General features: G+C 55.3%; 1 protein-coding gene across 2 annotated transcripts; it reads left to right on the plus strand.

Moving 5' to 3' along the window:
* The first annotated feature begins 919 nt into the window (after window positions 1–919).
* OSCAR (osteoclast associated Ig-like receptor) lies at window positions 920–9,205 on the plus strand. Of its 2 annotated transcripts, XM_065926863.1 has the most exons (5): window positions 920–1,005; window positions 1,812–1,844; window positions 4,378–4,740; window positions 5,872–6,153; window positions 8,634–9,205. In XM_065926863.1, exons 1-5 carry the CDS (start codon window positions 969–971, stop codon window positions 8,762–8,764), a joined length of 846 nt encoding a protein of 281 aa, XP_065782935.1. In that variant the 5' UTR covers window positions 920–968; the 3' UTR covers window positions 8,765–9,205. The 2 variants fall into 2 exon arrangements, with proteins under 2 accessions (XP_065782935.1, XP_065782936.1); XM_065926864.1 differs by lacking the exon at window positions 1,812–1,844 and having other exon boundaries at window positions 928–1,005.
* Window positions 9,206–13,584: the final 4,379 nt, after the last annotated feature.

Here is a 13,584-nt window from a genome sequence, read left to right on the forward strand (position 1 = left end):
GACCCGCGAGCCTCCACGGGCTGAGTCAGCGCGTGCGTAGTATTGCAGAACAGCGGTCGGTGCAGAAGGCTGTAGGAAAGAAGGCGGCGCTGTGGATTTAAACTCAAGCCTGTCGCCGCACACCTGCCGCGGTTCGCTTTTCTCAGAACGTCGTTGCGGAGGAGTAACTTCCAGTCCTCCTACTGCAGCCCAGCTAAAGCGGAGTGCACCAGTCCTCATTTATAGTTTACTTCTGAGAGCCCATTTTACAGATGGGCAAACGGAGTCTGCGAGAGGACAAATGATCCATCTATCAGTTGAGGTCTTAGCCCAAAACCAGTTCGTCCTGCAAACCCTAACTCTCATTCCTGAAGGGTTAGGGACCTTCTGTGGGTCTCACAGTGCCCCGTGTGATCTCCATCCTGAGAAAACGTAGTGAAAGTGTTAGTAGCTCAGTCATGTCCAACTCTTTGCGACCCCATGGACTGTAGCCCGCCAGGCTCCTCTGTCCATGGAGTTCTCCAGGCAAGACTACTGGAGCGGGTTGCCATTCCCTTCTCCAGGGGAATCTTCCCTACCCAAGGATGGAACCCAGGTCTCCTGCATCGCAGGCGGATTCTTTGCCGTCTGAACCACCTGGGAGGACCCCCATTCTAGCGCACATCTTTTCGTTCCGTTTTAACTAACCTGGTCGGGATGTGGCTTTCCTGATAGCAGGCTGGGAACTACTGGAGCACAATAACGGGGTCTGACTCTCCTCTGCCCCCTCCACCGTCCGCCCCCCAACCAACAGTGATGACCGCCCAATCTCCTAACTTTTCCCGAAGCACCATAAGGCCATGACACAATCACCCAGGGGCCCCCACCTCGCTCCTCCTCCCTTCCCTGAGCACGGCTCTGATTTTCTGAAGTTGCCTCACTTCCCGGTAGGTGACCGGGCACGGCTGAGCCCCGGCTACTCTTCCCGCTCCAACCGAGAACTGCCCGCTATGGCGGAGGTGCTGAGCCTGCAGCTGCTGACTCTCTGTGAGACACCCACCCCCTTCCCCCTGGGTCCCTGGCTGGGCTGGGTCTCCCTGAGGGCAGGTGCGGGGTGATCAAGAGACCCTAGCTGAGGGTTCAGAGGGAATTCTAGGTTAAAATGACAGGACGGGGGCGCCGTCCCCTGGAACCTAAGGTAAGAGGACAGGGGGATCCCAGATTCCTGGGCTCCTGGGAGAGGAGGAAGCTGGGGAGCAGGATGCTCTAGATCTCGAAGCAAGAGAGGGCTAGGGACCTGAATTCCTGGGAACCGGGACTGTCCAGTCCTAAATCTTGATGTAACAGGGAGATGGCAGCTGAGACACCTGGGTCCCTGGGAAAGGGGGAAACCGGGGACCTGGACCCCCACACCCCAGAGAGGAGAACTGTGCGCTCAGATTATTGTCTCCTGAAAACAGGGGAGTCCAAGCACCTGAATTCTTGGGTGTACAGGAAAGAGGGGTTTGGGTCTAGGCTTTGTTTTGTTTTTCTGGCTGTGTGGCGTGGCTTGTGGGAGTTTAGTTCCCCAAACCTGGGATCGAACCCCAGCCACTGGCACAGAGAGCGCTTAGCTGTACCCACTGGACCGCCAGGGAATTGCCTGGGTCCGGGCTTTTGGTCTCTAAGAATAAGTGGGCATTGGAAGTCTGAGGTTACGGCTGCTGAGAGAGGAGGAAGTTTGGGCAAGATTCCTGTTTCTCGGAGGAAAGGGAGCCCAGGGACTTGGATTCCTGGGCGCGCAGGGAGGTAGGGCTGGGAGCAGGTGAAGGCTCTGACAAGACCAAGCCCTCCCCCGCCCCGACCCTCTATAGGGCTGGTGTGTCCTGCAGACATCACTCCAGCTGGTGAGTAACACCCTCCCCCCATTCTCCCACGTGTTTCTGACATCCCATTTCCAGCTACTCAGCCTTTATTTTGGTGCCCACCCTCACCCCAGATTTCCTTACTTCCCTGTCCCCTCTTCTTCCTCTCCCTCCCCCCTTCCTCACTCACTTTATTTTTATTTACTTTTCGCCGCGCTGGGTCGTGGTTGCTGCGCGTGTGTTTTCTCCAGCTGTGGCCACAGGCGTCTCCTACCGTGGCTTCTCGTGTTGCGAGCCCAGACTGTCAGTGCGCCGGCTTAGTAGCTGCAGCACACGGGCTTGGTTGCCCTGTGGCATGTGGGATCCTTCCAAACCAGGGCTCGAACCGGTGTCCCCTGCACCGGCAGAAGGGTTCTTACCCACTGTGCCACCAGGCAAGCCCCGTATTCACTTTAGTGAGCAGTGCAGAGAAGCAGGGAAGGTCATGCACATTGGCGTGAAGGAGACCTAAACGGGAACCCCGGTTTCACCCTCGTATTCATTTATGACCTTGAGCAAACCACTGCATGCTAAGACTCAGTTTTCTCTGTAAAATGGGCTGTTGTGAGGATTTAACAAAATCACACGGGGCTCAGCAAATAGGGTCTCCGGCAAAGCCCGTTATTATTCCCTCATTTGGAAAATGTGGTTCTCCACCCTGAGATGACTCTGGGTTTCTTTCCAGGGTTTCTGATGAGGGAGATCTCGTCTTCCTCTTAATTTCCCCCCCAACTACGCTCCAAATAAGAGTCGCCTAGAAAACCATTAATACCTTAGTTATCAATTTTTAAAGTTTTAAATGCTAAAGCTAACATATATTCATAGTTTTAAAAATCAATTATCATCAGGCTTCCCCGGTGTTCCAGTGGTTGAGACTCCATGCTTCCACTGCAGGGAGCATGGATGGGTTCGATCCCCGGTGGGGTAAGGGTCCACATGCCACACAGCGAGGCCAAAACCCCCATTAATTACTATTAAAGGATGTATAGCAGCTGCTGTGGTCCCTTTCCTCATCTTCCTGATATAATTTCTGAATCCTTATAAAAAAAGTCCATGCATTCTAACACACACATGTATTTTTGTGCTTCTTTTTTTTTTTTTTTCCCCAAAGCAAAACTGGTATTTCGTGACTCACGGTGTTCTACATCTTACATTTCTCACTCTGTAATTGCTCTTGAATACATTTCCATGTCCTTATAGATGGTTCTTCTTTTTTTTCTCTCTCTTTTTAAAAATTGCTCTCTGGCATTTGCCATTGTAGCGATGGGCTCTAGTTTAGTCGGTTCTCCTGGTGTACATTCGGGTTGCTTCCAGTGCTCAGCCTCACATTCATCGCTGCAGTGTGCATTTCAGTGAACGTTTCATGTTCACGTAAGTGCATTTGTCTAGGGTGGACTTATTGAGTGGCTGGTCGTATCCTTTGTATCTTGATAGAAACTGACAAACCGCTGTCTCAAAAGGTGCGGTTGAATGCACCTGAGCACCTGTTTTACTACATATTCTCCCAAACACAATGTTAACCATTATTTTATTTATTTATCTATTTTTGACAACCTGAGAGGCAAAAATGTCTTACTATTGTGTTAATTTTTTGAAAAGTAGTATTACCCTGGAGTGACTTTCACATTGTAACCCCCAGATGTATTTTGGTCAATTGGACTTCTTCCTCTGTGAATTGCCTGTTCATATGTTTTGCCCGACTTTCAGTGGAATTGGCTCTAAGATTTCTTTTGACACTCTTTTTTTTTTTTTTAATGTGGACCAGGTTTTTGAAGTCTTTATTGAATTTGTTACAATATTGCTCCTGTTTTATGGTTTGTTTGGGTTTTTTTGGCCACAGCCATGTGGGATTTAACTCCCCCAACAGTGATGGAACCAACACCACCACCACCACACCCCCCCGCCCCCTGCGTTGGAAGGCAAAGTCTTAACCACTGGTCCACCAGGAAAGTCCGTCGACACTCTTAATCTGTGTGATTTGTGAATAAGTCATTTCTGACAGTGCTGTCACTTGTCTTCTAGCTTCATTAACACGTCTTTCCTCATATACAGCTTTAAAAGGTTGAAATGGCCAAATTAATTAACCTTCTCCCTTCTGAACTTCTCATTTTACATTTTGAGACAGCCTTCTCAACCCCAAAGACAAATACATTTTCCTATATTTTCTTCTGATACTTTTATAGCTTTTAAAAAAAAAACACATGTAATTCTTTACATTAATCTGGAATTTGCTTGGGGGAATGGTGCGAGGTAGGGACCCAACACATTTTTCCCCCCAGATAGATGGCAGGTTTGGGCAACTGTTGAAATATGTCATATATGTTACAAGTATTCTGAAGGGCAATTTGAGTTCGCAGGTTTCTGGGATCCAATCCCTTGAAGTGATATTTGAAACAGGAGGCGATGCCTCGCTCCTCTGATGTACAGCCAGTTTTGAAAGCCTTGGTTGGGGTCCAGGGTCTCCCCATTTTAGGAGTGGGGATCTGAGGCTGAGAAAGGGGCAGTGATTCTCAAGGAGCCTCTCCTCCTCCTCCAGCTGCGCGCGCATCTCCTTGGGCTCCCGGGAAGTCCGAGGACCCAGGCGGCCGCTTTTACTCAGGCTCCCCAGCCTCCAGCCCCAGGCCGTGGCTGGGCGCTCAGCCCGCTGCAGTTGTGACCCCCGGGGTCAATGTCACCTTGAGGTGCCAGGCACCCCAGCCCGCCTGGAGGTTTGCACTCTTCAGGTCTGCAGAGCTCACTGCTGTGATCCACCGGGATGTACCTGCGGAACTGGCGGAGTTCTTCCTGGAGGAGGTGACCCCAGCCCAGGGGGGCAGTTACCAGTGCTGCTACTGGAGGCGAGGCTGGGGGCCAGATGTCTGGTCCCACCCCAGTGATGCCCTAGAGCTGCTGGTGACAGGTGAGGTCCCAGGGGAGCAGGCTGCAGAGAAGGGACACGGGTGGGATGGGGGGCAAGGAGGGACCCGCCTATATATGGAGAGGAGCTTGCACAATGAGACATACAAAAAGAGCTACGTGGAGACAGAGAGAATTCTCAATCAGGGGTGATTATGCACCTCCCCCCCGCCCCCCTCCCCGCCCATTTCCCCCCTCCCCTCCCCCGGGTCTGGCAATATTTGGAGACATTTCTGCTTTTCCTGACAGGGGAAGGGTGTGCTATTGGCGTTACATGGGTTAGAGGCCAGAGATGTTCTAACACACCCTGTGTACGGGACAGTATAATTCCCCCCCAACACCCACCCCCAAAGAATCATCCAGGCTTATCCAAAAAGGTCACGAATGGGAATCTCCCGTGGTCCAGTGGTTAGGTTTCCAAGCATTGACTGCCGAGGGTGCAGGCTCAAGTCCGACGGAGAGCAAAACGCGCACGACGGGGAGGTTAAAAGCAGAGCGTTTTAGTGAGCACAGGGACCGTGGGAAGAAGTGGGGGGGAGAGGGAGGCAGACACACAGGGGCTGGGGGAGACCACGGAGAAGGCGGAGGCGTGCAGACACTGGCCCGGACTGCAGAGAGGGATGGGCCGGGAGCCAGGGGCCCAGAGACTGGGGTGGGGGGGCGATGGGGGAGGAGAGTGCTGAAAAGAGGAAGGAGGGGGTGGGGAGAGGGGAGGGGAGGGGAGAGAAGGGGGAGGGGAGGGAAGAGGGGAGAGGGAGGGGAGGGGAAAGGGAGGGGAGGGGAGGGGAGGGGAGAGAACGGGGAGGGGAGAGGGAGGGGAGGGGAGGGGAGAGGGAAGGGAGGGGAGAGAAGGGGGAGGGCAGGGAAGAGGGGAGAGGGAGGGGAGGGGAGGGGAGGGGAGAGAACGGGGAGGGGAGAGGGAGGGGAGAGGGAGGGGAGAGGGAGGGGAGGGGAGGGGAGAGGGAAGGGAGGGGAGAGAAGGGGGAGGGCAGGGAAGAGGGGAGAGGGAGGGGAGGGGGAGGAGCGGGAAGGAGAAGGGGAGAGAGTGGGGGGAGGGGAGGATGAGGAGGGCGTGGGGGAGGGATGAGGAGGGAGGGAGGCGGGCCCCCGACCCTCCCGCCTCCTCGTCCCGCAGACGAGCTGCCGCGCCCGTCGCTGGTGGCGCTGCCCGCGCCGGTGGTGGCGCCCGGGGCCAACGTGAGCCTGCGCTGCGCCGGCCGCCTGCGGGGCATGAGCTTCGCGCTGTACCGCGAGGGCGAGGCGGCCCCGCTGCAGTACCGGGACTCGGAGCAGCCCTGGGCCGACTTCCCGCTGATCGGCGCGCGCGCGCCCGGCACCTACACCTGCTACTACCACACGCCCTCCGCCCCCTACGTGCTGTCGGCGCGCAGCGAGCCGCTGGTGGTCCGCGCCGAGGGTGAGCGGCCGGCCCTCCGCCCGCAGGCCCGGGGTCAGGACCCGCACCTCCGCCCCCAGACCCGGGGTCAGGACCCGCACCTCCGCCCGCAGACCCGGGGTCCAGACCCCACACCTCCGCACCCAGACCCGGGGTCCAGATCCCAAACCTCCGCCCCCAGACCCTGGGTCAGGACCCACACCTCCGCCCCCAGACCCGGGGTCCAGATCCCACACCTCCGCCCCCAGACCCTGGGTCAGGACCCACACCTCCGCCCCCAGACCCGGGGTCAGGACCCACACCTCCGCCCCCAGACCCTGGGTCAGGACCCACACCTCCGCCCCCAGACCCTGGGTCAGGACCCGCACCTCCGCCCCCAGACCCGGGGTCAGGACCCACACCTCCGCCCCCAGACCCGGGGTCCAGATCCCACACCTCCGCCCCCAGACCCTGGGTCAGGACCCGCACCTCCGCCCCCAGACCCGGGGTCCAGATCCCACACCTCCGCCCCCAGACCCTGGGTCAGGACCCGCACCTCCGCCCCCAGACCCGGGGTCAGGACCCACACCTCCGCCCCCAGACCCTGGGTCAGGACCCGCACCTCCGACCCCAGACCCGGGGTCCAGATCCCACACCTCCGCCCCCAGACCCTGGGTCAGGACCCGCACCTCCGCCCCCAGACCCGGGGTCAGGACCCACACCTCCGCCCCCAGACCCTGGGTCAGGACCCACACCTCCGCCCCCACTCCCGGGGTCCGGACCCCACACCTCCGCCCCCACACCCGGGGTCCGGACCCCACACCTCCGCCCCCACACCCGGGGTCCGGACCCCACACCTCCGCCCGCAGACCCGGGGTCAGGACCCGCACCTCCGCCCGCAGACCCGGGGTCCGGACCCGCACCTCCGCCCCCAGACCCGGGGGCCAGACCCCGCACCTCCGCCCCCAGACCCGGGGTCAGGACCCACACCTCCGCACCCAGACCCGGGGTCAGGACCCACACCTCCGCACCCAGACCCGGGGTCCAGACCCCGCACCTCCGTCCCCAGACCCGGGGTCAGGACCCACACCTCCGCACCCAGACCCGGCGTCCAGATCCCACACCTCCGCCCCCAGACCCTGGGTCAGGACCCGCACCTCCGCCCCCAGACCCGGGGTCAGGACCCACACCTCCGCCCCCAGACCCTGGGTCCAGACCCGCACCTCCGCCCCAGACCCTGGGTCAGGACCCACACCTCCGCCCCCAGACCCGGGGTCAGGACCCACACCTCCGCCCCCAGACCCTGGGTCCGGACCCCACACCTCCGCCCCCACACCCGGGGTCCGGACCCCACACCTCCGCCCCCACACCCGGGGTCCGGACCCCACACCTCCGCCCGCAGACCCGGGGTCCGGACCCCGCACCTCCGCCCGCAGACCCGGGGTCCGGACCCCACACCTCCGCCCGCAGACCCGGGCTCAGGACCCGCACCTCCGCCCGCAGACCCGGGGTCCGGACCCCACACCTCCGCCCCCACACCCGGGGTCCGGACCCCACACCTCCGCCCCCACACCCGGGGTCCGGACCCCGCACCTCCGACCCCAGACCCGGGGTCCGGACCCCACACCTCCGCCCCCACACCCGGGGTCCGGACCCCACACTTCCGCCCCCACACCCGGGGTCAGGACCCGCACCTCCGCCCGCAGACCCGGGGTCCAGACCCCACACCTCCGCCCCCACACCCGGGGTCCGGACCCCACACCTCCGCCCCCACACCCGGGGTCCGGACCCCACACCTCCGCCCCCACACCCGGGGTCCGGACCCCACACTTCCGCCCCCACACCCGGGGTCCGGACCCCGCACCTCCGACCCCAGACCCGGGGTCCGGACCCCACACCTCCGCCCGCAGACCCTGGGTCAGGACCCGCACCTCCGCCCCCAGACCCGGGGTCAGGACCCACACCTCCGCCCCCAGACCCTGGGTCAGGACCCACACCTCCGCCCCCACTCCCGGGGTCCGGACCCCACACCTCCGCCCGCAGACCCGGGGTCCGGACCCCACACCTCCGCCCGCAGACCCGGGCTCAGGACCCGCACCTCCGCCCCCAGACCCGGGGTCCGGACCCCACACCTCCGCCCGCAGACCCGGGGTCCGGACCCCACACCTCCGCCCCCACACCCGGGGTCCGGACCCCGCACCTCCGACCCCAGACCCGGGGTCCGGACCCCACACCTCCGCCCCCACAGCCTGGGTCAGGACCCACACCTCCGCCCCCAGACCCGGGCTCAGGACCCGCACCTCCGCCCCCAGACCCGGGGTCCGGACCCCGCACCTCCTCCCTCAGGCCCGGGGGTCGAAGCCCTGCTCCCACGCAGTCCCTCCAAGGGTGACGCTGGAAGTTCAATCCGCAGCTCCGCCCTGGAGGGTAGAGACCCAGAGGGCGGGCGGGGATGCAGGCCTGGCGGGGATGCAGGCCTGACGGGGACGCTGACCCGCCTCTCTCCCTTGCTGGCCCCGCAGGCTCGGGCGCCCCGGACTACACCCAGGGCAACGTCCTCCGCCTGGCGCTGGCGGGCCTGGTCCTCGTCTCGCTGGGCGCCCTGGTCGTTTTCGACTGGCACAGCCAGCATCGCGCCTCTGGCAACGTCTGAGCCTGAGCCCGGGCGGGCAGAGAAGACGTCCCAGAGAGGAAGGAGAAGACGCTGGGGTCCCATGGCTGGACCGGCCCTGCCAGCAGCCCCACAGCCCAGCTTCCCGAGTAATATTGACCCTGCCCCGCGCCCTGGATCGTCCTTCTGGGCCATATCTCCAGGACCTCCCAGATCAGTAGAAGGCACTGTCGATGGTTAAGCCTTCCTAACCAGTAAGTCCTGAGATGGAATCCCAGTGCCGCTACTCACTCCTTGTGGGATGTTAGGAAAGCGACACTTCCCAGCCTCCGCCGCCCTGGCGGGAAACCTGAAGCTTTGGAAATACTTGATTACGTGGACAATGCTCAATAAATGTCAGCTCCTGTATAAGAGCTGCTTCTCTCAGACTCACAGAGTCAAACGAAATTCTCGTTGTGATTGTTGCTTTTCACTTGTTCATGCTCCAACTCACCTTTTATTTTTTATTATTAATATATATATTTTTTATTTGGCTGCTATGGGTCTTGGTTGTGGCATGTGGGATCTAGTTCCCTGACCAGGGATCCAACCTGGGCCCCTGCATTGGGAGTGTGGAGTCTTAGCCACTGGGCCACAAGGGAAGTCCCTCCAGCTCACCTTTTTAAACAAGTCACCATCATCCTCTTCATGACATCACTCTTGGTGGCCACACAAACCTCTTCCAAAGTCCTGTGCAGATCTTCCCCAGAGGAAGACCAAGTTCAGACCCTGCGGAATTTCTTCTCCGACTACAGATTCATGAGCTCACAGCTACTTTCCGAGCCCACCTTATCAGTAAGAGGCGGGGTCTGTTGCCCAGGCAACAGCCAGTGGAGTCTGTGCAGTCGACCTTTGACCTGGACCCTAAACTCTCCCTTCTGGAAGCCCTGGCTACTCCCATAGTTTCTCCTGAGTTTATTAATTTAATTCTCATTTTATCTGGCAATCTGCCTTTCTCATGCTCATACACATTTTCCATTCCTAAGCAAGTCTTAATCACTCACTCATGTGTTCTTGATTTATACCTAATTTTGGTGGATCACATCCTCTTCTGTTTTTACTAAAATTCTCAACTTCTCCTTTCTCTCTTCCTACTTTACGGAGGAGAAGATGACTTCCTTTTTGTTTGTTTGTTTTTTATTTTGGACAACCACAGCCCCACCACTCACTGGGTGGATAGCTTTGAACAACCTACAGATCCTTCTGAGATTGCACCTGTGAAAGGAGAAACTAAAAACATCTCCCATGTCAATTCTAGAGAGAATTAAAGCAGGGGTCCCTACCCTGTGGGATCTAATGCCTGATGATCTGAGGTGGAGCTGATACAATAATAATAGAAATAAAGTGCACAGTAAACGTAATGCACTTGAATCATCCTGCAACCATCGTAGCCCCCTCGGTCTGTGGAAAAACGATCTTCCACGGAATTGATCGCTGGTGCCAAAAACTTTGGGGACCGCCAAATTAAAGCAATCCCTTGTCCCCAACACGTGAAGAATTGAAACAAAACAGGACCGAATGGTCACTGCCCTGCCCCCATGTCCTCTGCCTGCTTTTTGTCTGTGGGAAATGTTAGTCAAAGACTAATTTTAATCAGAGAAATGAGAACGTGTGAAAACAAAGGAAAGCTGTCAAAAGGAGACCAAATAATAATAATAATGTCCTTAAGCATAGTCGAGGACACTTAGTTCTTTCTCAAGGGCTGTGGATGTTATTCTGAGCCATATCCGTGAGCTGTCTTATAGATACTGAAACCCCAGGTGGAGAAGTTAACTACGTGATGGCCAGACTCTACCCAGGACATGAGCTGCCACGTGGTCATGGCATGTGGTCAGCTGAGAACTGACCACGAAGAAGTGGGAACAAGTGGACCCTGGAACTGAAGATTCAGTTCAGTTCAGTCGCTCAGTCGTGTCCGACTCTTTGCGACCCCATGAATCGCAGCACGCCAGGCCTCCCTGTCCATCACCAACTCCCGGAGTTTACTCAAACTCGTGTCCATTGAGTCGATGATGCCATCCAGCCATCTCATCCTCTGTCGTCCCCTTCTCCTCCTGCCCACAATCCCTCCCAGCATCAGGGTCTTTTCCAATGAGTCAACTCTTCACATCAGGTGGCCAAAATATTGGAGTTTCAGCTTCAACATCAGTCCTTCCAATGAACACCCAGGACTGATCTGCTTTAGGATGGACTGATTGGATCTCCTTGCAGTCCAAGGGACTTTCAAGAGTCTTCTCCAACACCATAGTTCAAAAGCATCAATTCTTTGTCGCCCAGCTTTCTTCACAGTCCAACTCTCACATCCATACATGACCAGGAACTGAAGATTAGCTGTACCTAAAACAACCAAGATGCTGCTGCTCAGACCACTGATGGCCAGTTTTAGAGAGGACTGTGCTGTTTCTGCATGTAGCCCCCCTCCCCCCCCCACCATCTGTCTGTAAGAGCTATCAGCCCCTGCTTGTCGGCGGAGGGAGGCGGGGAGCTGGCTCTCCACTCAGTTGCCGGCATCTGAAATAAGGCAAACTTTCCTCTCCACCAACCTGGCCTGTTTATTGGCTTTTGAGTGGCGAGTAGCCGGATCCACAAACTCCTTTCAGTAACAGGTGTTGGTGCCCAGCATGGAGCGGGCTGCAGCTGCCTCCTGGGCTTTCACAGCGCCTGGCTCTCCTGGGTCTTCCAGGGGAGAGCTGTGGCCACAACAGCATATCGACCTGCTGCTAAGTGGTTAGCTAGCCCCGAGTAGGAGATCTGGGGGACGTTCCCAGCAGCTGCCAAGACCTTTTGCTTTGAGGATCCTCCCTGTTTCTCCCCTGTTCGGCACCGGCTGCCAACTCAACACTTTTCTTGGTGGGATGAAAACTTGCATTTGGGACCAGCAGACGAGCTCCAAGACCTGATAAGCCCACCGGTGTGCACACAGCCAGCCTTCCCATTTGTGAGTGCTAGCGCTATTTGGTGGAGAAGGGAATGGCACCCCACCCCAGTACTCTTGCCTGGAGAATCCCAGGAGCGGCAGAGCCTGGTAGGCTGCAGTCCAAGGGGTTGCTAGGAGTCGGACACGACTGAGTGACTTCACTTTCACTTTTCACCTTCACACATTGGAGAAGGAAATGGCAACCCACTCCAGTGTTCTTGCCTGGAGAATCCCAGGGACGGGGGAGCCTGGTGGGCTGCCATCTATGGGGTCGCCCAGAGTCGGACACGACTGAAGCAATTTAGCAGCAGCAGCAGCGCTATTTGGGCACTTTGCCAGTTGATTCTGACCTGTGTCTGATGTTGATGATCATTTGTGAGCGCTGACTGCGATCTGGGCATTTTTGCCCATTGGTTCTGACCCCTGTCTGCTATTGAGGGCCATTTCGGGGACGGGTTTGTTTGCAATTCTACGGGTCAACCTCGGAGAGAGGTTATGACTGATCTGTCGTTTGGCGTGTGAGTGTGTATTCCATTTGGGTGACTGGTACTCTTGTTGCCTTATGTAAAATGGGAGATTCAGGTTCAATTCATTAAGAAAAACTTCAGCTGTAAAATTATGACTAAAGAATGATTTTTTTGGACAATGTATGGCAGCAGTATTCTTCAGGCTCCAGAGAAGACTGGTTAAGATGAAACTCTTGAAATTCCAAAAAACCAGTTCTTTCTGCATATGCAATTACAGAACTCTAGTTTGATAAAACTCTTTTATCAGACCCTGGGAAAACAAAAATGTGCCTAGGAGAAAATTTGAAGTTAATGGTTATCATGTCCTTGAAATACAAGCACAGTCCACTTTGCCTGGATCTTCAGCCTTGGGTTAAATATAAAACTTCAAGTCAAGGAAAAAGAAAAGATAGAAGCCTTTTAAAACTGAGAATGTAAATTTTACTATTCTATTATCCATAAATTGGTAAGTTTAATTGCAATGCCGAATTCAATAAACGTAAAAAGATGAAGCAAAGAGATCTCTGTCTGGAGGTTTGTATGTCTCAACATGTGTTTTTGCCATTATATAACATTGCTGAGGTTTATTTGTAAAGGGGCTCTATTTAATTGGTCTTAAAAAATATAAGTGCTTACAAATCAAACAAATCTAAATTTACCTACTTTTGTCTTCTCATAAGACCAAGAGGGAAACTAAAGATGTTTGGGTTTATTAAACATGCATGATATACCATTAAAGAAAAATTATGCTGTGAAAAAATATATACTTTTAGAAATATGAAATATGTTCTTCAAGTTTGCAATCAGAAAGTGCTGGCATATCATTTCAATCACTTGGTTTTGTTAAGGTTTCAAGGGTTAAAATTTGTGATATAAGAAAATGATAAGGGAAACATTTCTATGTGTAAAACAAGTAGGACATGTGTTGTTGGTGAAGAGAAAGGATAAAGAACAGAGGTATTTTTGATTGGAAAAAAAAATTATAATTATTTTGTCCTACAGTTGTTTGTTTCTGGATGAGAAAATACAGAACAAAGTTGTTTGGATCCAGAAAATGATAAAAGATTTATGAAAAAGGAACTTTGAAAAAAGAATTTTGTATGTTGTCAGGATTAAGATTAGACTGAATTTAATTAGGTTTATGAATGTCGTTATTAACAGTAAAATGATACAAGACTGAGTTTATTTTGTTTTGTCTCTGTTAAGAAAGCAGAGTTCTCCTAGAATATTGATCTGATTTTGATAACAGAGACTGCTGATGGGAAGTAATTATTTTGTTTCTAATCCTACTTCTGACCCCAATGTTCAGGATAGAAAAATTGCCCAATAAAGTTGTCACAGAGAATAACTATTTATGATGTGCAACACTGCTGGCTTTAAGTTGTCTGCTTCAAGCATAT

Source organism: Muntiacus reevesi, chromosome 2 (assembly GCF_963930625.1).
Source record: "Muntiacus reevesi chromosome 2, mMunRee1.1, whole genome shotgun sequence".
Taxonomy (NCBI): domain Eukaryota; kingdom Metazoa; phylum Chordata; class Mammalia; order Artiodactyla; family Cervidae; genus Muntiacus; species Muntiacus reevesi.